At 34.3% G+C, this 23,705-nt stretch overlaps 2 protein-coding genes across 3 annotated transcripts; both read right to left on the bottom strand.

The window, feature by feature from the left end:
* Nucleotides 1-798: 798 nt before the first annotated feature.
* Nucleotides 799-14,301, bottom strand: T48 (Transcript 48). Of its 2 annotated transcripts, none has more exons than XM_053751558.2 (7): nt 14,050-14,301; nt 8,473-8,596; nt 4,945-5,120; nt 3,467-3,643; nt 2,253-2,350; nt 1,975-2,076; nt 799-1,612 (listed from the first exon to the last, which is right to left on the bottom strand). In XM_053751558.2, the coding sequence occupies exons 2-7, from the start codon at nt 8,579-8,581 to the stop codon at nt 1,231-1,233; spliced, it is 1,044 nt and encodes a 347-aa protein (XP_053607533.1). In that variant the 5' UTR covers nt 8,582-8,596; nt 14,050-14,301; the 3' UTR covers nt 799-1,230. The 2 variants fall into 2 exon arrangements, with proteins under 2 accessions (XP_053607533.1, XP_053607532.1); XM_053751557.2 differs by having other exon boundaries at nt 8,473-8,593.
* Nucleotides 11,328-13,245, bottom strand: LOC128673601 (dynein intermediate chain 3, ciliary-like). Its single transcript, XM_053751555.2, has one exon. It carries the CDS (start codon nt 13,166-13,168, stop codon nt 11,408-11,410), a length of 1,761 nt encoding a protein of 586 aa, XP_053607530.1. The 5' UTR covers nt 13,169-13,245; the 3' UTR covers nt 11,328-11,407.
* Nucleotides 14,302-23,705: the final 9,404 nt, after the last annotated feature.

The raw sequence follows: 23,705 nt of genomic DNA, 5'->3' as shown, positions 1-23,705 counted from the left end.
CTAAATCCTTCCTTTTTTCTTTAAACTTGCACCACGATTGCGTAGAAGGTATTTTTGGTCTGGTGGAGATTTGCGTAATATGGGCATATTGGTGTAAAATGTATCAAGACCTTCATCCATTGTTTTTCTTGATATCGTTCAGTTAGAAAAAATATAAGTATATAAATTGAGATTTGTGAGTGAAATAAAAGACTGTGATAACAAGTTATTTAAATATTTATTTATTGAATAACCTTACATCGTAAATTAAAATTGTTGAGTGTCTATTTACAAAAAAAGTCTTTTACACTTAACTTTATGTAGGTAGGTATTTTTATTGCAAAACTTCTACACGACTAACCAATAAATTATAAATAGTTTTTTAAACAAACTAAATTATGTTCGTTGTTTATCGTTGCATAATAGATGTTTGCTTATTTACACCGATTTTTCGTTTGGTTCGCTTTTGATTGCAGTCATATTTGAAAATGTTAGTCGTTTCTTACAGTTCTTCAAATATTTTATGACGGCGCTAAGTTAGAATGTATTCGGGTGTGTAAAAATACTGATAATCTTGCTCTTCTGATACGTAAGTAATTATGCAATCGATGGACGAATTCGACCTATTCGTAAAGACTAGACACTAAATTATTTTTCTACTTTGGTTTAATATTGATATCTATTTCCATTCTCTTAAAATTTAAAGATGAAGATTTTTAACACCACTTATTAATGGTTAAAAATGGGATATAAAACAGTGGAAATAGTTACCGAGTAGGTAGTTGCTTAGAAAATTAACTTAATCTAAAATGAATAAAGACTTATCGTTTTATTATTCAAAATTAATATTTTAAGAAATTTTCTACTTCATATAACAGGTACGGAATGGTATTAAAGATATTAAATAATCTTAATTAGATATATCTTATTTAATATTTTTTTAATTTACATACTACCTACCTACACTTACCTTGACAAATACTTACATCCTATGTTATTAATTAATTATATTGTTAAATTATAGCTGTAACAATAAAGTGAACATGTTGATTTTGTATTGCTATAAAGACTTTTAATAATTTATAAGTAGCACCGTTGTTTCTATAATTCGATTTTCATTTAAGCTGAGAATAATATAGGTACTTTATTTTATACTTACCGTACAAAAATAGCATGGTAATACAGACAAGATCTAGTATAGATACAAATACTTAGTTCACATTTTTGGGTCTAAATCTTCTTTCTTTTATCCTAAAGTTCGGTAGTGAGTTCGTCCTGCGGTCGCCTCGTCATCTCAAAAAGTTCATCTTCAAGCCATACGCTTTCCCTCCTTACTATCGGTCGTCTCTCCCAAGGATCTGAGAGAACTATAGTTTCTCTCTCCCTTTCTCGCTCCCTCTCTATATGGGAGTAACTTGGGGGTCTCCCGTCACTCCATTCACATTGGCTCTCCGATTCTTTGTATAAATTGCTATCGTAAGAAGTGGGAGAGTATGAGGGTGGTTTGAATGTGGAAAAGGACTGCTGAGTCCCTTCTGAGTCGGAACCTTGACTTGGCGAGTTAAGGAAGTTGACCAGTTGACCTTCTTGCTGTTGCTGGGACATGTCTGTGCGGCTATACCGTTTCAGTATTCTGAAATGAAAATAGCAATATTAATTATATTATAATAATTACTTGTCGAATACATGCGGGGCAAATGTGAGATATAAGCGTCGGGTCGGAACCTCCCAAAATTCCATACACATTCCGAAATGTGTATAAAATGGCTACATGGATGTGATCATAGATAAAAAGAAGATGTGATGGTCCGGGTCAACTAAGACAGAGATTAATTCCAGTATTTGTCCACCGCCAAAGCTGTGTCCGTGTACAACATTTGTACGGGAAAATTTAAATATTAGAATTAGATTTTCCCAGACAAGTATTGTGCCTGTGTGTATATAGTTTTAAAGCGTCGACACGCTTTGAAGAAGATGATTACAATGCGTTATTACCGTTCAGCCCAGCTGGCGAGACGTGGCCATTCGTCCGGGACCACGGGCACCTGCTGCTTGTTTAGCAGGATTAGCAGCTTGGCCAGGTCACTCAGCACACAGCTGAAAATTCAGTTTAGCTACATTGTATTCATTTACTCAATTTAATATCTGTGATCACAAGTAGATTCAAAATATACCTACCTCTAGCTTCTCCGTGAGGCATCATAAAAAAAATTATGGAATTGTGGGGAGAATGCAGAAGTAAATAATAAGTATATTGATGAGATATAATTTACCTGTAAGCCATAGCAGCGTCGTTGTTGCCTAATTGGTATAGCTCCCGCACCTGGTTCCGGGTGTGATTCAGTATCGCCAGCAGTGTGTAGGCGTGAGGCTGCAATTGAGAAATACACGTCGAGTACAATGATAAATGATAAAGCTTCAAAAAATTAATCTTCGTTGATTGCAACATATTAATAAATATTTATTTAACTCGGGTTTCCAATGTAAATCATTGCATCCGTTGCGCAATGTAAGCATAACAATTTTTAATTAGCTTTCTTTGTAGGTATATTTAAAAAAATGTGACATGCATTTTGGTACAGTTGCAACGACAATTAATTTTTGTAGATTTCCGACTTTGCTTCCGATGAAGAACAGCAATGCGCATAAATATGTACTTATGTACCTAATACCTACCTATAGTTTACATTAGACTTGACTAATGTCAAGACTATAAAAACTCACGTAAGCTGCATTAAACTTGTTTTCAACAATTAAATATCCATTTCATTTTGATTTAGACATTATTTCAAGCATCTCTACAAGTATTTATTGGTTCTAAAACACAGTCATTATTGTAGGTACATAAACGTTACACAGTTAGATTATCTACAAAAATTGTCTCGCACTACTATAAAGACGCTCAGTAAGAAAAGTCACACTTGTTTGGTAGATGAAGAAAGCATGTTTGCCTATGCCTGATTTCGAAAGTGAGACACACGCGCAATGAGAACACCATACGTAAACAAAGAACACAATTATCTCGCTCGTTTCACGCGGTGTAAATCTTTGCAGCTGAGTTATTAATTGGAGAGAAAACTATTCACTTCAGTTTTTACTTTGTAGGATAAAGAGCGGTGGAGAATTTGGATAAACGGTTGTGGTTTACGATGTGTAGTGCATCGCGTCACAACTAAACTGATGCATTCTTCTGGATCTATAGCTAGAGATGTTAGTAGGCTACTTCGTTAACACAATTCGGTAATAATTATAAAATATTGTCAAAAAACAAAGGTAAGTATTTGTACCGCTGACTATAGTGCCTACCTATGGCGTGGTAATACAATGACCGCACAACTTTATTACCGTAACGAAACACATTTGTGACAATGGCGTATATTTTAATTGAACAAATGTTCTAAGTTAAATTCTGAATCAAAGCCAAAGCCAAAGTTAGGACCAAATAGAGTTATCGCTCGATCCAATAGTACACCTGTAATATACTTACTCGCAAGCAGTCCAGCTGCTTATGGAACTCCCTAAGGCGGGTGTCGTCGTCGTGGTGCGTCCGCTGCGGTAGGGGCTGCGCCCGCGCACGCGCGTTATTGCGACAACACGCGTACGTCGCTCCCGCCGCCACCAAAGCGAGGCAAGCCACGGCACCGCAAGCACCGCCCACCAAAACCTGATAAAAAATGATAAAAACTTAATACTTATGTTGTTTCGAACATTTTTCTTTGGAAAGATCGGTCTATTTCAACCCAAACGTCTTCCTTCCCCGTTGGTCTATTTATCCAAATTTATCAAAATCGATTCGATTTTAAATAAGAACCCCCTTTGTAATATACATCTAATAACCGGGCTTAATTCTATTTTAAGGCCTAAACATTTTAAGGTAACGATATTACCGAACCTATTTTTGCGAGATACCTACTGCACTAAAATTTACATCATAAGTTAAATATATTTCCAAGCGTTTCAAAAGTTATCGAGATGAGCACCTTAAACTTTCGTAATCAGGAAACTTATTGGTTTCCTGATTATGAAACATTTCTCAATATCCGTTACATGCTATATGCACCTATAAGTAATTGTAGAATTTGGAAATTGAGTTAATTATTATGGCTTAAATTTTTATGTAGCTGAGTGGGCGATATAGTTATACTTAAAAGTTATTGCGCAATATAGTCATTACCTTTCTATATTTAAAATGCAATGAAAGTAGTACAGCATTTTTGAGTCTCACTCAATAAAAATTCGATTTGTATTATGAAGCGTAGCAAAAGTAATGGACGCTCTTCGGATTAACGTTTTATAATGACTTTAACAGCTGAAATGAAATGTTGCATAACGCTGCATAGAATCAAAAGAGTTAACATTTTTAATGCTTTAATTTAAAAAAACATTTCGGCTTTGATGTACTAGCCCTATTACAACAGATTAGATACATCTGTTTTTGTTGCATACGTTAGCTTCTAAATTTAGTTTAAGTGCGCGCTTATGGAGGGTGTAAGCGTGAGTTTATTTTTATATTTAGTAAGTACACCTTTTTAACAAATAAGGCAACAATGACCGTCTTTTCCTATCATAGATTTGCATTTGTAACTCTTCTGTTTAGGTGTCTACGTCAATTAGTAGGTATTTAGATTTCATGGAAATGTGTAAATCCATACTTCCTTTATCTATACTAATCCATATTAATATCATTGCATCAGCATTGAATAAACTCAAAAATTACTGAACCGATTTTGATCGCTCTCGTCTCGACCGATCTCGGTCGCTTGACGTGCTTGTCAGTCCGACCAGAGATTCACTCCATAATAATAACTCCGGGCATAGTAAATTTTCTACAAAACCGCATGTGGTAGTTATCGTGGCACCAGGAATCCTCGGTGAAGCAGGACAGTCGTGCATGCAAGTCCCGCCCGGTCCCGCCAAGTGATAGACGCACTTCACGTAGCCTCTCCACATAAATGTTTTACAAACCTCATTGTAGGTATGAGCGGGATAGCAGACCCTGCCCATGAGGTGGTCATCGTGGGCCCAGGACTCCCTGGTGCCCGTAGGACAGTCGTGCACGCAAGTCCCGCCAGGCCAGATGAGCAGGCGCGCGCACTTCACACAGCCATCCGCAGCGCAACGCACGCATTCTGCACCGCATCCTGAAAATTTTCAATAAACATAATTATTAATGAAGTTTTAATATCTACCAATATTATTTCACAAAATTTGGTGTACGTTATTCATATAAATACGTTATTCATATAATATTTTAAAGCTAGTATTTAAAACTACTAAAAAAAAGTTTGTAGTATTGTAAGTGGAATAAAATAAATTGTAAAACGCATTCACCTATATCAAAGCAAGGCAAAATAGAAGTATACTTTGGAACAAATTATGTGTAAATTATGGTATATTTCACAAATCATCTACATAATAACATAATGTGAGATCGAATACATACTGAATTGATAAAATAAAACCAAATTACACGAATCCACATAAGCTCCAATGCAGAAGAACCATAAGTAACAGAATTAGCCCCGAGCTAAACCAAATTTCATTGTTTCGGATTCCTCAATACGTAACTCGATAGCTATATTGGAATTTCTATGCTAATGTGTGTTCTGTTTGGGCGTAATGTATGCATGACGATGCACGCTTATTCGATTACAATATCAACTGGCAGCAAATGTGGCAACTGGTGAATGCTGAGTTTCTCCACTCCCACGGAGTAGAAATGGACTGTTTTGTGTCAATATGTCGTATGTTGATTATGAAACATTTTTCTCAATATCTACAGCTAATTGTGTTACCAGCACCTGCTTGCCGCATAAGTTAATATAGAGCAAAATAATCTTGACAAGATAGTTAGCTTGGCTATGGAGTTAAAGAAATTTCCAGTATTTGTCTTACACTGAATTTCATAACACTCATTCATGAAAGTGCGTAAGGTGTGACACATACCTCCAGAGTTATTCAAACGTACTTTCATAATGTAAACAAAATTTGTTGAATTAAATACGAGTACATGTTAATTGTATTTATAACACGTTTTGTATTTAAAATGATACATATATACAAATATAAAATAACGTCGAAATAGACATTTGCATCTATGTTACACTTACAGAAAATTTTGCACTTTTGTAAAACTTTCCTTTAACTTTTCATGGAGTCGTTTGGTTATAATTTGATATCTATTAAAGTAATCTTTAAAATATCAATTTTATAGTCCTTGACTAAACAAAGACAAAAAATAGCAGAATAATAAAAACTGCGAAGGGTTTGAAAATGAGATCGCAGAAAAGCAATGTAAACCGCGAGCCAAGTTCCATGAGTTGGTTTCATGATGACTAGAGACAATTTAGTGACTTTACTGTTGACTTAACTCGCGGTGATTTCCAAAGGGAAAGCAATATGCGATTAGAGTGCCGCTGTTCAATTAACGGTACTGACCGATCAATGTTCACTGACAATAAATCACTGATGTACAGATTCTTTTAATGTAATTTGGATACCAGTTAAACAGTTTAATAATTAAAAAAATATATAATAATTAAAACGCTCATGATAAGGCAGATGACCCTGTCAAATTATTTTTATCAGTTTTTTTTTCTTACAAGTGGTCAATCCTTAATGTTTATAGCTATATAATAAAGATTGCATCTTTCAAAATTGTTTAGTTCTTTCGTAGATATTTTGAATTTGAATTAAGTAATCAAAAATAATTATATATAAGATGTATGTTCTTGTACGACAGTGATGTGCTATGATGATGATTTTGGAATAAAAAAGCATTCCTAATATAGATACTTTAGTGGGGACAAAAAAAGGAAAATTATCAAAACTATTCAATTAAAGTGACATTCACAACCCTTTCTAACTACTTTTGTCATTGCAGATTACGTGACTATAACTTTTTTATGCATTGTTTCGTATTACGTGAAGGAATGAGGCAAGTAAGTATATATATATATACCAATGGTCGTTTACAAATTGTTTCCTTGTTATATATGTTATATTTATTCACAAGTATTTCCATGAATCTGTAATGTTGTCAATTAGATTTTAATCGATTTAGGTAGATAACGTTAGGATTAATTTTCGATGGATCATAAAGGTTTGACAAATTCCAAGTTATTTTACGATGTTGCACCTATAGTGCCTCAAATCTGCCACGCAGCTGTTTGACCTTTGCACAAAGCTAAGTATTTACGAGAGCTTATAAAGCTGCAACAAATAGAACGCATAGATTGTCTTGTTCCATTGTGGTGGCGAGACCGTTCTGCATAAAGTGTGTATATTGGATCGGGCGAATTTCTTTGTTACGAAATCATGCTGCAAAAATGGTAAAAGCATAAAGAAATATTATTTTCCACAGGATCAATATTTACTATAAATAAAATAATCAAGTAAAATACGAAGTACAGGTCATAATAACAACACATCAAGCTATCCAAAATCATTGCACATTCTCCGTTATTGCTTTTACCATATACTTGTGTTGTTGACTTTACAAGTTCGGTTTCATTCGCATCTATTTATCTAGTAATAATAAAATTATTATTTTAAAATCTTGATATATTTACGGTTTCGTTATAATCGTGAACGGCTAAAGATCTTGGTGGAGCCAGCTCTGATGACCCTTGACATAATTTCAGTATAGATCTACTATGTACCGTAGTAGTAGTATGCCTGTGACCTTTTTTTATAGGATTCACGGTACAGTCTTACAAAAGCGTATTTTTTTTAAAAACTAGCTGAAGCCCGCGACTTCGTTCGTGTGGATTCTATGATCGTCATCGAAAATTAGGTCTAAACGGTTACCGCCTTTGCCACGTGGAGGTACGAGTACTCCAAGCATAAATTATTGTGTATCATAAAAATTATAATAAGTACCTAATCATAATCCTAAACTATGAAACAAGTAAAATGACGTACTACGCTGAACAACTTTTGCCATTAGTATAATGTACTTGTTTATTTAAATACAACATCAAATGATGAAAAGATCTTTCATTTCCTCCGAAAATAAAATTGCGATTCAAAACCTTTAAAAAATCGTGAAAATTGATCGAAGATACTTCAAACTACTATAGTGGCTGCCAACTGGATCTCTTGAAAAATGGCGCTGTGCCACGATGAAACTTCTATACATCCAGCTGACCCCATTTCGATTGACAGTAATTTCATTTAAATACGCTTTAATAACGCCCATTCACGTACTAAGTGCCAGTTTTCTGTATGGTCTATTGTACTAGTAATTTAAATAGATCATTATGCAGTTTTAAATATAAAAGGACTTAAAAATAGTTTGTTTCACATTTCGTTCATGATGTATCTTCATGTTTATAAAATTCAAGTAAGTGTACCTACATGGTGGGCACATTTTTTGAGATCACCCAATTAAATCTCTTTCTCAAATTTCTGATATTTAAACCACTTGCAATTAGTTCCTTTATCCACCTGGATCCTTCATCCTTAATATTGTAATAGGTACAACTCACGTACGTGTGTCGTTGAGGGCGGGTGCGTCTGCAGGCCGGAGCTGCGCACGCGACGACTTCGCCAGCACCACCAACGCGAGAGCGACCAGCGCCGAAAGGGTCATCGCTTCCATCCCATTGTGATACTACTGAAATCAAAAAATTATATTCAGTTATGGTTTCTGATATCCAGTTTCTTAATGTAGTATATTATTTTGAATTTAGCAGCTAAGAACATTTTGTAATTTTATGTTTATATCTTTTTATTTAATAGCAAAATTTGGCATTTGTAAGCGACAGAAGGAAGGGATTTATAGGTTTAAAATGTCTGTGTCTCAGTATGTCTGTCCATCGTCGTAGCGATTTTGATCTAGTTTATTTGTATTTTATAGAAAATTTAATCGAGATTGTTCTCAGCTATGTTTGAAAAATGTGCGTTCTGCCATTTTAAAATATCGTCAGCTCTTTTCTAGCAGATGACATGACGCCAGCAACTTCGGAGGTTTTTCTTAAATTTTCAATGAAGATTTTAATATTAACAATGGTACCCGCAGAATTAGCAACCAGCGACGTTGCCCTGGATGTGATTATATTAATAAACAAATTTTCTTAATTTTTTCTCTTTATTAATCTTGAAGCATTTCATCAATTTTTGGGTAAAGATTTAACACAGTTTCTGCTTTCACAGAAAATTACAATGGAAAGCTTTTTTGTCGGCTGTAAAGCTTAAAACCTTCAAAAATATAATAAAGAAAATTCATTCAACTGAAACCTAATAAAAAAAGTATCTGTCATCAATATATATAAAACTCTTGCATTACTGAATGACTGACTGACTGACAGACAACGCACAGCCGAAACTACTGGTCGTAGAATGCTGAAATTTGGTGTGTAGGTTCTTAGGACTAAGAAGGTATTTCCTGAAATTCCCACCGGAATCGGATTTTTACTCACATGTGAAGTTGTGGGCAAAAGCTAGTCATTCATAAAATTCATATTAGATATCGTAGAATACGTATCTAGCTGTATCTATCTCAAGAAAGTTGAATACAGGAACCTTCAAGCTTCTAATAAACATTGACGCTGGATTACTATAACCTGTCACTGATATGATACTTCATAATTATTTATATGTACATTAAAGTTGTTTATTTATCACGTCCGTTAATGTGGGTCAGACGATGTCGTCTAGTGGAATATAACTGTGCGACGGGTTTGCAAATTAGTTGACATTGGCATTCAGAAGCCGATAAGCGTCTACTCGCATGCAAGGGCTTGTGTTGTATGAGCTTGGACAATATTGTTGGGTGAAAAAGAAAAACATAGTACTTGCAATGACAAGTTGTGGTAATTAGATAAATTATTTTCGTTTCAATTAGGTATAATATAGAAATTGAGATGAATTTAAATTTATGCAGGTGCGTTATGGTTTTGCACAGGCCAATTATTGATATCCTGTAGTCTATACTAATTGGCTGTTACGCGGTAATTTGCCAGTTCTTGGAAAACCAGCTTTGTAACTACTTCTTCATAATTGCATGGATAATTTTATTGAAATTGAGCTAACTATATCAAATCAGTAAATAGTTACTTTGACATCATTCACGGATTGTTTTGTTTAAATTTAAATGCAAAATTATTTATTCAACATAAGATTATTATATATGTATATAACTTATTGACCTAAAAAAATTACTTATAACAAATCTACTGCAGACTTCCAAAGCGCAGGTGAAGTAGAAGCGGTGCAACTAACGTTACCGCAGCCTGTTCTTCAAAGACGTCAATTGACAAATATAGGTTTTATTTATTTATATATTAATATACATTTGACTTTAAAGGAGTTCTTTTATAGTGGATGTATTTCAAAAATATTTATTTAATGTAACTTAGATACCATCAAATATGATTATAATGCTATCAACAATACTTGCAACTTTTTAAATTACTTAACTGGTATTGGAGTGTGTTACTTAATTACGAGTATTTCCCATGTGCATTGTTCTGGTTTCGTATTTCCACTCAGTGCTTTGTTATTGCATTTCTAATTTCCATACCACTCGTAACTTATGATTACAAGTTAACCTACTTTGTGTTTTCTACTTCTCTGTTTAATTATGAAAAATGCTCCCCGACACAATTTTTATTGCATATTTATTTACTCCAGATTATGTACAATATGTAGTAGTTATACTTACGAACTTTCATACCACAGAGATCTCACTAACTTAATAACATAGACATAATAGCTATTTATTTTGGTATGAATCCATAACAATTATAGTAATAATAGCTATAATTTTTTTACTTTATTAAATGAAAACTTACTAAAATGAAATTTATTTGGGTTTTAATTCCTAAGGTCTAGCGATTAGGAATTAAGACCGAAATAGATTATTTTCCGTTTCATCAAATTATATTTATAATAATTTAGAGGTAAAATTAGTTTACTTCGTAGGTAATTTAAAACCAGGAATAGAAAACGCGTTGTACATGGTCTATGCCCGCTCGACAGAGTAGATACGCCGACTGGTGAAAGTTGCCAGTGACGCACTTTTGTATTCATGCAACTCATGGGCACTGGTAATTTACGCAGCCACTCTAATGAGGCCCCCTCCGCCCTTCGCTGTGATTCGAACAACTTACTGCTGAGATGTATTTTAATACCGGACAAGAGATCAAACTATGCTCGTCATTTAAGAGATAAATCGTCGGTCGTGGCTCCCACGGCATGCCGGATCTGCGCGAGGAAACATGCGGGCTCTTCGACCCCAACAAATTTCCGGTATATAGACTATACGTATAAAGAAATAGGTGGCTAAACAATTATATTTTATAAAATAAACAGTGATAAAATATATTTTATATAGGCATATCACTTTATTTGGAATATTACAGTACCCCCAATAAATCATTATTTTGATGTTCTTGTTTTCATTAAATCAAACCTTTGGATAGTTCTAATGTATAGATATATTGCTAGCGGATGGTGCCACTTCCATATGACGCAACTCTTCATTTACTATTTTAAAATAGTCATCTTCGGCTTCTTGTAATTCGTCGACAATAGATTTAATGCTTTCCTCTTCTTCTTCTGCAGCCAGTTTAGCTGCCTCTTCTGCTTGCCGTGCTTTCAAATGTATTTCCCGTAAACGAGCATCTATAAGATGTTCTCGTCGTGTTTCACGTTCATATGTACTTGACATTAAGTGTTTATCACGGGGACCAGGAATTGTCATATTTTCTGACAGATTAAGCAAGAACAATGACCCGCAAATATCTCCAACAGCAACCATATCACCATCAAAATGCGGTACTACTTTTGTTAGACCATGAGGAGAAACCTGTAGTGTCGCTACTGGTTCTTTGTATTTGCGAAGAAGATCCCAAAAATAAAAGTACCCTCCGGCACAAACTGACATATAGCTAGAAAATCTTAATGGTGTCCATGTTGCATCAGTGACCTCATAGCGATAGGGTTCTGTGACAATTATAGGAGCTGTACGTATCTCTTCACTCCAAATACGCACACTAGAGTCTCCACACGTTAAAAACATTCTCAGTGTACAAGGGCTTCGACTTACAGCTCGTACTAGACCATCGTGGGTTTGCCAATACGATGTCAATATTTCAGAGTGTGTTTTGCCCATTCTGTTTGCATTTATGATTAATCCTTTTTCAGTTCCACAAAGAAATCTGGTTGGTAAGCCGGTATTGTAGTCTAAACAAGTTACTCCTTCAGATATCCCTAACTCTGGAGTTTGTCCAGGTTTTAAATTTACACATATTGGCAACTGAGCTGTTGGAACTGAAAGATTGCGCGAGTCCCACCACAAACATTGACCATCTGTAGAACCCGTGAAGAATTCCGTGTTTGTTCTAGAATGAATATAACGAATTGAAGTGATAGGTCCACGATGAGAGGTGTATATGACACTATTAGAAACAGCCTCAGGACCCTCACGAATATCGAACATGCAAACAGTTCCATTTTCAAGACCACCTAATACAATTTCGTGATCAATATGGGAACATGCCAATTGCCAACACGGTGAATCTGGTCTCAAATAACTGATCGGTTCTATTTGCTGGGTGATATCCCAAATATAACAAGATTTGTGTCTTGCTGTTACATCTGTTAGATATGTATTATTTCTATCGCAATAAGCCACTACTAATTTTGAAGGCCTGTCGGCTGTCCATTGTATACAAGAAATCTGCCTCTTATGAATATCACGAAAAGTATTTGTCGTGCGTATGCTATATTTTTCAATTGCTTCTTGTGGTTGCATTTTGTCAAAATAAGTTTGATACATATCAATTGCATTATTTTGATAAACGTAATGAGTCATATCTGGTGCAAGTTTTAAAACAGAATTAATGTAGTTATCATCGTGCATGACTCGACGGCGATGTCGAAGTACGTGTTCCTCATTATAAAGGTGGACATCACGCGGCCATCCCCCTTCAACATGGTTTACACCTTCTTCATGAACAAGGACTTGAGGCGTGTTAACTTCATTTTCTGATTGTGTTTTTGTGGCTTGAACTTCGCAATGTACAGGGTTTCTGAGAATATACAATTTCTGATGCTCTTTATTTGGTAAGATAGAGTCCAAAATGTATGGTTTTGCATCTTGAAACATGGGCTGCCGTCCAAAGGTTTTACGTATTTTGCTGTATTCGTATTTGCATTTTCCAAATGGCTTGTTCTTGCTCATTGTTTTCGAAAATTTTTTATGTATTTTAATAGTTGTCAACTATCGATTATATCGCAGATAAATATTGAATCAGCAAGGCCATGGCAAAAATACTGGTAATCTTTTGGCAGAATCAAAATAGTATGTATAATAATACAAAGTGTGCATAGAATAAACGCATATTCATTTTCTAAAAACATATGTGTCCTTAATACTGGTGGGCTGCTACATTACATATTTCTGACTAATTACGAAATATAAAGGCAGTCTGTTTTCTATTCATTCTTTTAATCGATATACCTAAGGTCATCATATCGAGGTTAGTTTCTACCTTATCTTAATATATTATTATAATTTCACTTCACTATGTTTAGTTGGAATCCGTTTACTTGAAGTATTGTCTCTCGAAGGTATAGGTAGGTACCAGGAAGTGTCGCAACCGCATTGTTACCCTCACCTCGGTAAGGAGTTGTTATGCGATTTGCATTAATATTCATCGAGAACATGATGATGTGTGCTAAACGTGTATTTGGGTCTAGGCATTCGTCATATATCACGGTTTATTTAATGTTGTGTTTTTACATTTTTAACATCTTAGGAATTAGAATTAAACATAATATTTATAAAATAACTATATTTGAAATTATGGTATATTAAACGTTAACGGACATTATTTAATTTTTTTTTATATAGGTTAAGTTTAAGGTAAGTAGTTAAGTTAAAAAGAGTATATATGTAAAAACTCCTTGATTAATAGTAATTTGTAGGAACTTATAGAGACTAGGTTGCATAGACAATCCCCTTAATGTATAAAACAGGAAACGCCGAAAAAATTACAATTCAAATTAATAATTTTGTTTAAAATATACGCCGATGAACCCATAAAATAAGTACTTCCTTACCATAAAGAGGTGAATGCAGTCCAGCGCCAGTAATGCACAGTTCACATGGTTTCACTGCACTACACTGAGCAATTTTTGCACTAGATAAAATAAGATACGAATTTATTGATAAGTTATCACAATCACATCCAAGATCACAACACTATGTCACGATTTCAAAATTGTCCGAATTCGAGTGGAGTGGATCGTCGACATAGGTGCGCACGGTCGCACGCGCAGCCGTTTCGGCGGTGACTGGCGCATGATTGTAAGAACCACTCACGACACGACTAGAGTAGCCCAGGTTTTCAACGGGTACGACTGGTTTTGTTAGCACAAGTTCCTTAACAACTGATGTAGTGATTGATGATTAGGTAGCGTAACTGCCTTTTGTTAACCTCTTATGAGGACAACAACCGCCAGCTACCTGTTTATGCATAGGGTCTTGTCAGACGAGGAATTTAGTAATATTTCACCATTCATATCCTGTAGTGAAAGTTTTAAAACTTGTATTTATTGCGTTCATTATGTTCTTTAGTGACCCCTTACTTTCTGTTATAGCCTCAAGTTGCTAAGATATTAGATCCGCATGTGTGAAATGCATCTACAGATCTAAGTATAAGTAGGTAAGTATATAAAATCTTAATGGACACAAATTTGTTAGCTATGTAGGTAAGTGGGTGAGAGTAAGATTGGTTGTATACGAGTATGTTGCTGTAAAACCTTGTTTCTGTTTCTAAAAAAAATATGATTGTATATTGTTGCGTAGATTAAAAAAAAGGGAGAGTGACAACAAAATGAGGGAACGAGAGCGTTCCTCGATATAGAAGAAGTCTCCCAAAACACAGCTCAAAATAAGTAACACAGTAATGTAGGTCAACTAGTAAAGACCAAGTCACGAGTGTCAAGTTGTATTGTAGAGTGTTGTGTAATCAAGGTGTTGTGTGTCACTCATAGGTGCAAGTTGTGATATGAAAACTATGTATCATAAATAAATAAATAAAAATAGGGACAAAAGAATCAGAAGGTTTTAGTAGGTCTAAATAAGGTCATCCGCAACGAATCGTACTAAAATAAAAGGTACAAAATGACCCGTTTTACGCTTAATTATGATGTTATCTGCAATAGATAAACAGACAGACGTTTCCTTTTGTTTGTTACAATAAGTAAAAAAATATTCTGATAATTGAGTTATTTTTGAGTTGTAGAGGAAATATCACTAGATTTGGTAATACTTACTATAAAATATATTATTATATTCTTTTTAGTCTGCAATAAGTGATAATCGTAGATGAAAATAAAATGATTCGATTTTTTTAATTCAAAAAGAGCAACTTACAATCTCTCTCATCGGACCGTTTACCCGGTTCCTTCCAACATACAATATAAAATGCAAATATGATTGTAAAATAACTAGTCTTTAAAAGATACATATTTTCTCATCGTATAATTAGTCTGAAGCAGATGTCAGACTTGTCCCTTTTAATTATTCTCGCACCAGACTAGACGCGACGACAGCTTGATTTATTAATTAAAGCGTATAAAAGGGCTCAATTAATATTTTGTGGTCAAGAGTTAATTGAAGTAATTGATCATTAGCGGCTGCAAAGATCGGCCGTTCTTCGTTGATTAGTAATTGACCTGCTTGCGGCCTTGTGCCCCTCTCGTCTGGTGACTCTTTACTAGTTTACGTTATAACCTGCTTAACTAAAGTATTAATTTCGAGGACCTATTTCCAAGATATAATTATTTCATAATCATATGAATGATAATGAAAAAGGCAGGTAACTGATAGGTATTATTTACTTGTAGGAAAAATGAGGTGCGGTCGAAATGTTATATTTTGTAGTATTAAATTAGGGCATAGCTAAGCTAACTAAACATATAAGAATAAAAGAATTATTTTACACAATAACACTCGAAAAAATTGTAAGGCTGTCTTTTAAAAATATATGCGAACAAAAAATAAAACAAACAAAAGAAAAATGAAATGATACCTACACCAATTCGATTCATCGCCTTAATTCGCAAAAATGAATGAATTCTTTCACGAGACACAATGGACAATGGCCACGCGCTGTTCTATAGATGATCATAATATACTCGTAGTTGGAAATGTGAACATCTCAGCCCTTTATCTCAACTGTTTATTTATCAAACTGCCCCTCATTTGTACGAACCGAAAGAACAAAAGTAATTTTTTCTTGCTTCATTACCTCCTTGCTTCAAAGGGAATGAGGAAAAGTCTTCTGTTTGCTCAAAAATTACGGAGTTCTTCAGGAACTCAAAACGAAAGTATAGGTTAGTTAGCTTACGATACGTTTTTGAATTTTTGCACCAAATAAAGTGTAGCTAGTGAGTAAGATTTTTTTCCTATTTCTTTGAGTAGTGTTACCTAAAAGGTGTTTTATGTATCTATAGATATCGATAAGTAAAAGATTATTTTTATTTAGAAAAAAGTTAATCCGTATAAGTAATTGACAAGTTTGTGTGTCCATCACAACTAAGAGCTTAGATCTATAAACGATTCCTGGTCCTGAGTCATTCAAATCGTTCACTCAATTGACCTTGTAGACCGTGCCATCCCCTCGTAATTGAGCCTTTGTAGCTCTGATCAATCCAATAACAAGAAGGTACCCATTTTAAGTTCCTGTCCCATTTATTGCTCAGCCGGCGCTCTGAATTTGACTTACTTTTGTACAATTGATTCGGATTTTCTACTCGTATGTGTGTTTCTTCGAGTAGGTATTATAAATTCTCTGGTGTCTTTATATTTATTTATGACATGTTTAAAATGTATTTACTTTGCTGTGTAAGTATGTATATGTAATTCGAGTATGTAGATGTATGATCTGGTGGAATCTTGTAAATTAATGAAGCAGATATCTTCAACCGATTGTGCTGAAATTTTCTAAACACGATTAGTTTGGATTACATGTATATTATGATGCATGACCTGATGGTGCGCTTGAATGACCTGATCGTGGACGCTTAGGAACCACACCCAAGAGGGAACTCTACAATAAGATTTCTCGGACAACAAAAGCTTGTGTCGAAATGTAATTTTTATAAAGAATTTATTTAATTTAAATTACATTGCAAGTTAGACAGTTAGATTTACATTGCGAGTTATATTCAGGTTTCATCCCACAACATTCATGATTTATGCGAGGGAAGCTATTAATCATGCGTTGTCAATTGAAAGCGACCTATTTTGCGTCGATATTTGGTTATCTTCTCGATTTGCTGAAAAACGGTTACATTACATTTTCTGTGGTAATTTCTATTTCCGATGGTTGTTTACCAAATCACAAGTATTGTATGCTGAGCTGTATTTAAGAATTGTATTGAACATTATGGAATCACTTATTTTTACTTTGCTTTTATATTTCTATATCTCTATGCAACAGTAAAGTGGCGCTTTGTATAGACACTATAAATACTCAAGAAATGCACGTAATGTCCATTTAGTTAAAACATAGATTCATAGATATCTTGATAAATGTACTTAATTTATTTCCGTCCCTTGTAATAATTATAAAATTGAAATTTATTTGGGGATATTGATGTAACTATTTATCTGTCTAAATTAGCGGCCCTTACCCGGTTTCGCTTAGGTAAAAACTTAATGAATTATACACCTAAACCTACCTCAACAATCACACTATATATTGGTAAAAATTGAAAATGCAGTAGTTTTTTAGTTTATCGCGAACAGACAAAGAGACGCGGCATAGGACTTTGATTTATAATATGTAAGGACAGTTACATTACTACGATTGCGAGCGGCTCAGAACATTTTTTCAAACCTTTTGCGAGGTTACGTTTATTTCGCTATCCGGTAATGATATAATCTTTCCTTACCGTTACCTGCACAGTTACTCAAATGTATATTACGCTAATAAAATCCGGCGTTAGCACATGATTTAAATACTGATAAGCCAGTAAGTATATCGCATGTTCATAGCAGTAATAATACGCTGAAGCAAATATACAAATGTAGTTTCGCAATAGCGGTTATTACAGCCATAACAATAGTTAACATGAAACAAATATTGAATCAGAATATTTCATTTATGAGACTAGTTAGTAATTACAGAGGGAAAACTTGTTGGGTATTACTCAAGTTTATTACGTAATGCAGAAGGTGTAAATCTTTCCATAATATCAACGGAGTGGAACTATTATAAGGTGTAGATTATTTTAACTTTAATTGGTCACTTAAATGTGTCGCAAAAATCACATCAAAACCCATGGTTTTTAAATAGGGAAATGTATTTTTTTCAAATACTTTTGTTATAAACGATGTCAGATTTCAATGCCAAGAAGTCAATTCCTAAATAACTAAATTACATACAACATATACAAGAATTTATTATCTCCCAGAAGCATACACATCAAAATTACACAATCATAATGCCAATTAAGCTGGGATTTAGGGCGCAACTTGTGCGGCCGGGTTGTATTTAGGTCTGGACACCACCAAAGCTGAGACCATGTGTGTATATATTTCTCTGCTGTATTACGTCAGATCCACGTCTATGTCAGTGTTTTACAATCTGTCAGATTGTAAAACACTCACATTTGGATGTGTCAAATCGGTGATCAATATTATTTAAAAAAATTCTCATTCAGAAATACTTGAAGAAGAGTGAAGAGCAATAACTATTTTCGTCCACTTCATCTGAATACAACATGTTATTGTACCCCTCTTGTTTCCGCTTTGGTGTAGCCAAGCCTAATTTTAGGTAAACTATACACTAGACTCGCTAGACTAGTATAGGACAGACTATAGTAATACGTGCGCCGCGATACAGGAACTAATGGGCCACTGCAGCGGCGCACGTGCATTTTGTGCATATTTATTGCTGTTAGTACCTACAGCGGCATGTAGATGTAAAACAGGTGTAGGTTATGATGTTAGGTTCATACAATAGAGACATAAACTTTATGTCTCTATTGTATGAACTATTTTGATGGTTCTTTTTATTTTTCATGGCTGATTTTAACGCCCTATACCAAACCATACCATACGGACCGATAACGCTAGTTTTTAATTTATTATAAAATTTATTATGTTTTTACCCAAGCGAAGCTGGGACGGGCTGCTAGTTAAATTAGCTTCCAATTGTATATAACATAATGTAGACTCATTAGATCTCACACAATTAATCGAAAAGCCCTTCAGTTTCGGTACTTAAAATGTAATTGCTTAAAAATAAAATTTCTTTGTATATCTATACATATAAATTTATAATTTTTAATTTGTATCAATAGGTATACAATGTACTGGTTGTTACCTCACATGGAGGTAATGTATAATTCATTTTGGGGTGATAAATTACATTTGTGCTCCCTCTGTGAGTTTAGATCATCCCATCTCGAAATCGCAAGTACATTATGCTAAAGGCGGAGATCCGGCGTTAATGTTGTAAAAATGTTCTTAGTATATTTTCTGTGATGTTATATGATGTTATGACTTGTTTAAACATTTTCCCTGTTGCTTTACTGTGATTTGTGAATACCAGCCATCTGTCGGTCGTCGTCGACTCCCTAGCTGTCAGATCATTGACACGCATAATTATACTCACGTCGAAATGTATTATCCGATCTTTTTACATCTACATAATATATAGATAAATTGTTTATTTGAATTGCCATTGAAATACCAACTATTTGAGGTCCAGAAACCAAGAGTCTTATTAATGAGGCGGGCCGGGTTTTTCAAGAGGTTAGGTTTTGATTACCGCTCTGGATGTTTCTGAATTCATTGCACGCAGATTGCACGAGATGGGAACGCAAATACTTTACAAAATACTTTACGAGCTACATATCTTTATAATTAAAATAGAAATAAACTACGCTTCGAATAAGCAGATACAACATTCAAAATTTCGTTTGAAGTTGAAAACCGCCAAATTAATATCAAGTTAGTAAGTCCTCCAAAGAACGTGTGAACACAAAACTTTGAACAAAATCGTGCAAGGGGAAGTAATAAAATTCACAGATCACTGGCGGCTTGGTTACAAAATAAATATACTATAGATTTTATTTTTTATTGTAACCAGAGAGATTCAATCAATATTTGAACATCACAATATTATATTGGTGGATGTTATCTATTGCATTCTTAAAATACTGTAATGCAGAACCAAGCATAAAAGTTATTTTTAATCAAATGCTCAGTTTTCTTGAAGGGTTATATTTACGCTATATGTCGGCTTCCCTAATTTACTCACGTTGCAATCCGTGGCTGCAATGCGGGTAACTAAAAGAAGTAGAAATGGAAGTCCATACTACCATTCCATTTTTATAAAATATGCGCTGTTTCCGTTGTAACAAGTTGCAGTTACCGTTTGCAAGCTAAATCGCAAAGTGTCCATCCAAGTCCATCCTAATGGATCAGATCACAGCTAATGGATGGCTCAACTGAAATAACAATAATAACATAGATTTATACATTATGATCTTTTAGGTTATTCTTCTCTACTTATATTATTTACTACTGGGAGTCGGGACCGATAAATCTGATCGCAAGCCAACCACACCGCGATTCTTCCGATGGCCCCGCTTTCGTTTTACCTCCTACAGCCTTTTCTGCTGTACTTTACTGTGGTTTGTTTTTTATGTTTAGCTTGACTGAACTTGGAACCAAAGTTCACTCAATTGTATAAAAGTACCGTACATTTGTGAACTGATAAGGTCAAATATGTTATAGAACAGTGTACAAACTACCTAAAAATATAGTTAAACGCGACATATAATCGCCCTTTTTGCTTTAAAATTTAATACTCTCATTTTAATGACATCTTTCGCAGATCAGAATGTTCAGACGCGTGAACCATACTATACCATACAACGTCCTTTTAAGAGAACATTGGTACGTTACGTAACAGGATACGTTACGGAATTAGGTGTACTATTATGTATGTGATCGAAAGCGATGTGATACAAATAGACTGGCAAATATTACGTTGAAGTCTATAAAACCAATCATAAATACATCATAGTAATTGAGCATGCAAACAATTCGCTCACAGTTAATCAGCAACCGAATGCGTAACACCAATAACTGCTCCATTACTGTTCATTTCGTCTGCATTAGCATAAAATACGCTATTTATACGCAAACTGTTATTTGGCTCACAGAATCCCCAAAGGTAATGCGTTTCAATCCCGCTTCATTTTGCCGAAATCAATTACATTCCACACTCCATTTGTCTGACCAATATGACAAAAGAGAAATCCTTGATTAAAGTTCTGCCTTTTCCATGCATTTTATTTCAGTGCAGGTATCGAAATGTACTTAATTTTCGGGCTCAAAATTTTGTTCCACGTTTGTTAACGACATCGTACATTTTAAATAATTGATTAGAACATTTTCTCTTACTGTTTCTTATACTGCCGTTGCAAAGGACATTTTATACGTGGGCGATGCTGAAAAAATGTTTGATTTAATTTTTTTTTTGTATTTCTCTTTGTGATATCTATGCCTCGATAACTAAATTGCTCCGACACGGGTTAAGTTGTAGGCAAGGTAAGCTAGGAAGTTGGGTGCACAGCGCTTCCTATATTTGGGAATTGGACCGTGCCAAGAGTGAGGTTATTAATGTGTATTGAACCGTGGAATCGTTTCCAGCATATCACGGCTTAGAATATAGTCAACAGTTCTGAAAATAGAGGTTATTTTTTCATTTGGAGATATGAAACACAAAAACAAATTTTAGGTAATTAATTTTTGCATTTTGTTGTTTAAACAGGAGTCATATTACTCCACTTTCTCAATTCAAAGAAAAGAAAGATTCTTTGTATAATTTGTAAGGATTTTAAATAGTAAAATGAAAAAAATCCAGGACTCGAGCGGGAATAAGTTTATTATATTTAGGTAGGTGTATTATTTATTGACTTAAGTCGCTGTCGATATCACAACTTTAAACCAAGGCAGTAAATCAATTATACTCTGGAAGCTTTTAAAACTCGGTCAGCTACAGATATTGTCCATTAGCTTATTGCTGTGATCCACAACTCTGGACAAACACTATCGGATGTGGCTCGTGTAGATCGTGAATGTTGTATATGCTAAACTAGAGTTCATTCATGAATAGGTGCACAATTTGTTTCGAAAGACCATATAAAATTTAATAAGGAAAATCCATAAAGGTCGCTTTTATCAACCATTAATCACATTAAGTAACTAACTATTTAATTCAGACAAACAGAAATCCCACCAAAAACATTGTCATGTAAAAATGTTGCCAAGACGAGTCTAGTTTGCTTCATAAACTCTACACTTCGTCAAAATGTATGAAAAAGTGGTCAGATCTCATGTAGAGCCAATATTATTGCTATATGAACCCTAACTTTACCAGACCTAACATCATATACTCTACATTCTAACGGCCAAGCTTAATTAGCTTGGCCGTTAGAATGTAGAGTATATTTAATTATTTAATTATTGATATTATATTTTAACTAGATAATATCAATAATTAAATCAGACAAACAGAAATAACATACCAGAATTATTTAATAAAAACTTAAATTTAAAAATATAAATTGAGTGTCTGAAATTTCCAGTCTTTGATCACGGCCGCGGGATAACTTGACCGGGATACCTCTTTTTGAAAAAAAACTACTTCTTTATTTATGATCAAATATGTAATTAACTAGAGAATTATAGCGGAATTTTGACTAGGTTATTGGAAATTTGGCGGGCTTAAAAAAATTTTGACTTATACATAGCACACTCGTAAAACAGAAGATTTGTTTCAAACAAAATTAAGACTTTAGCAATAAATCAAACGTTCGTTCAATACAAGTTCGGGAGTGGGAGAAAATCGGGAATGGCTCGCCTAATGGCGCGACGTAGTCCGCGCTACTCCTGTTCGCACACACCTAGCACAGAGATGTATTTCAGGAGATTCTTTAAAGATTTTCCGCGCAAAAGTTTTCTTGTATTTCGCAGCGATGTTTCCGGAAGAGTTATGTTTGTAGTTACAATTTTAGGTGCTGTAACGCATATATTCCGTATAATAGTCATGCTCTATAGTTTCCAAATATTTATATTTATTCATTTTTAAGATTTTTAATTCGAAATAAAAACGAGTCATTTATTTACAAGTACAGTTCTCACCTATGTATAAAAATTACTTACAATTTCATGTTCTCTTTTCAATCGGTTGCAGATATTGATTTTATGTGAGCACGGTTTTGTATTTATTTTATCGTGTTTACCTTCACATGTTGTTAGACCGGCCCTGGCTGTAAAAGGATGCAAAAATTTGTCGACTTCAAGTCATAAATGTCCCAAAGCGACAGCTAGGTCCGCCATTTTCCTGTTGACAAAATCGTACTCACTATTATTCTACGTTTTCTATTTCGGCGGCCAAATTTGAAACTAGGGTATACTTTTCTTGTAATTCGATATAAGTATATAGACAGTAGCGCCATGGCGATATGAACATAAGAAATGGTTTTGTCCAGCTCATTCAAACTTGTCTAAAGTTTCCATTGTTTATTCCTCTTCGCAGATTGCTAAGTGCGGCTCTCTGTACCCTTTTGATTCATTTACTTCATTAATTTAATGGATTTAACAATAATTAGTAAGCTGTAAGTACATTACCTGTTCTGGTTAAAAGTTAAAATCTCATCTCAAGCTGTTAATGTTATTTACTAAT

This window comes from Plodia interpunctella, chromosome 11 (genome assembly GCF_027563975.2).
Source record: "Plodia interpunctella isolate USDA-ARS_2022_Savannah chromosome 11, ilPloInte3.2, whole genome shotgun sequence".
NCBI classification, from domain to species: domain Eukaryota; kingdom Metazoa; phylum Arthropoda; class Insecta; order Lepidoptera; family Pyralidae; genus Plodia; species Plodia interpunctella.
This window is presented reverse-complemented; position numbering and strand designations above follow the sequence as displayed.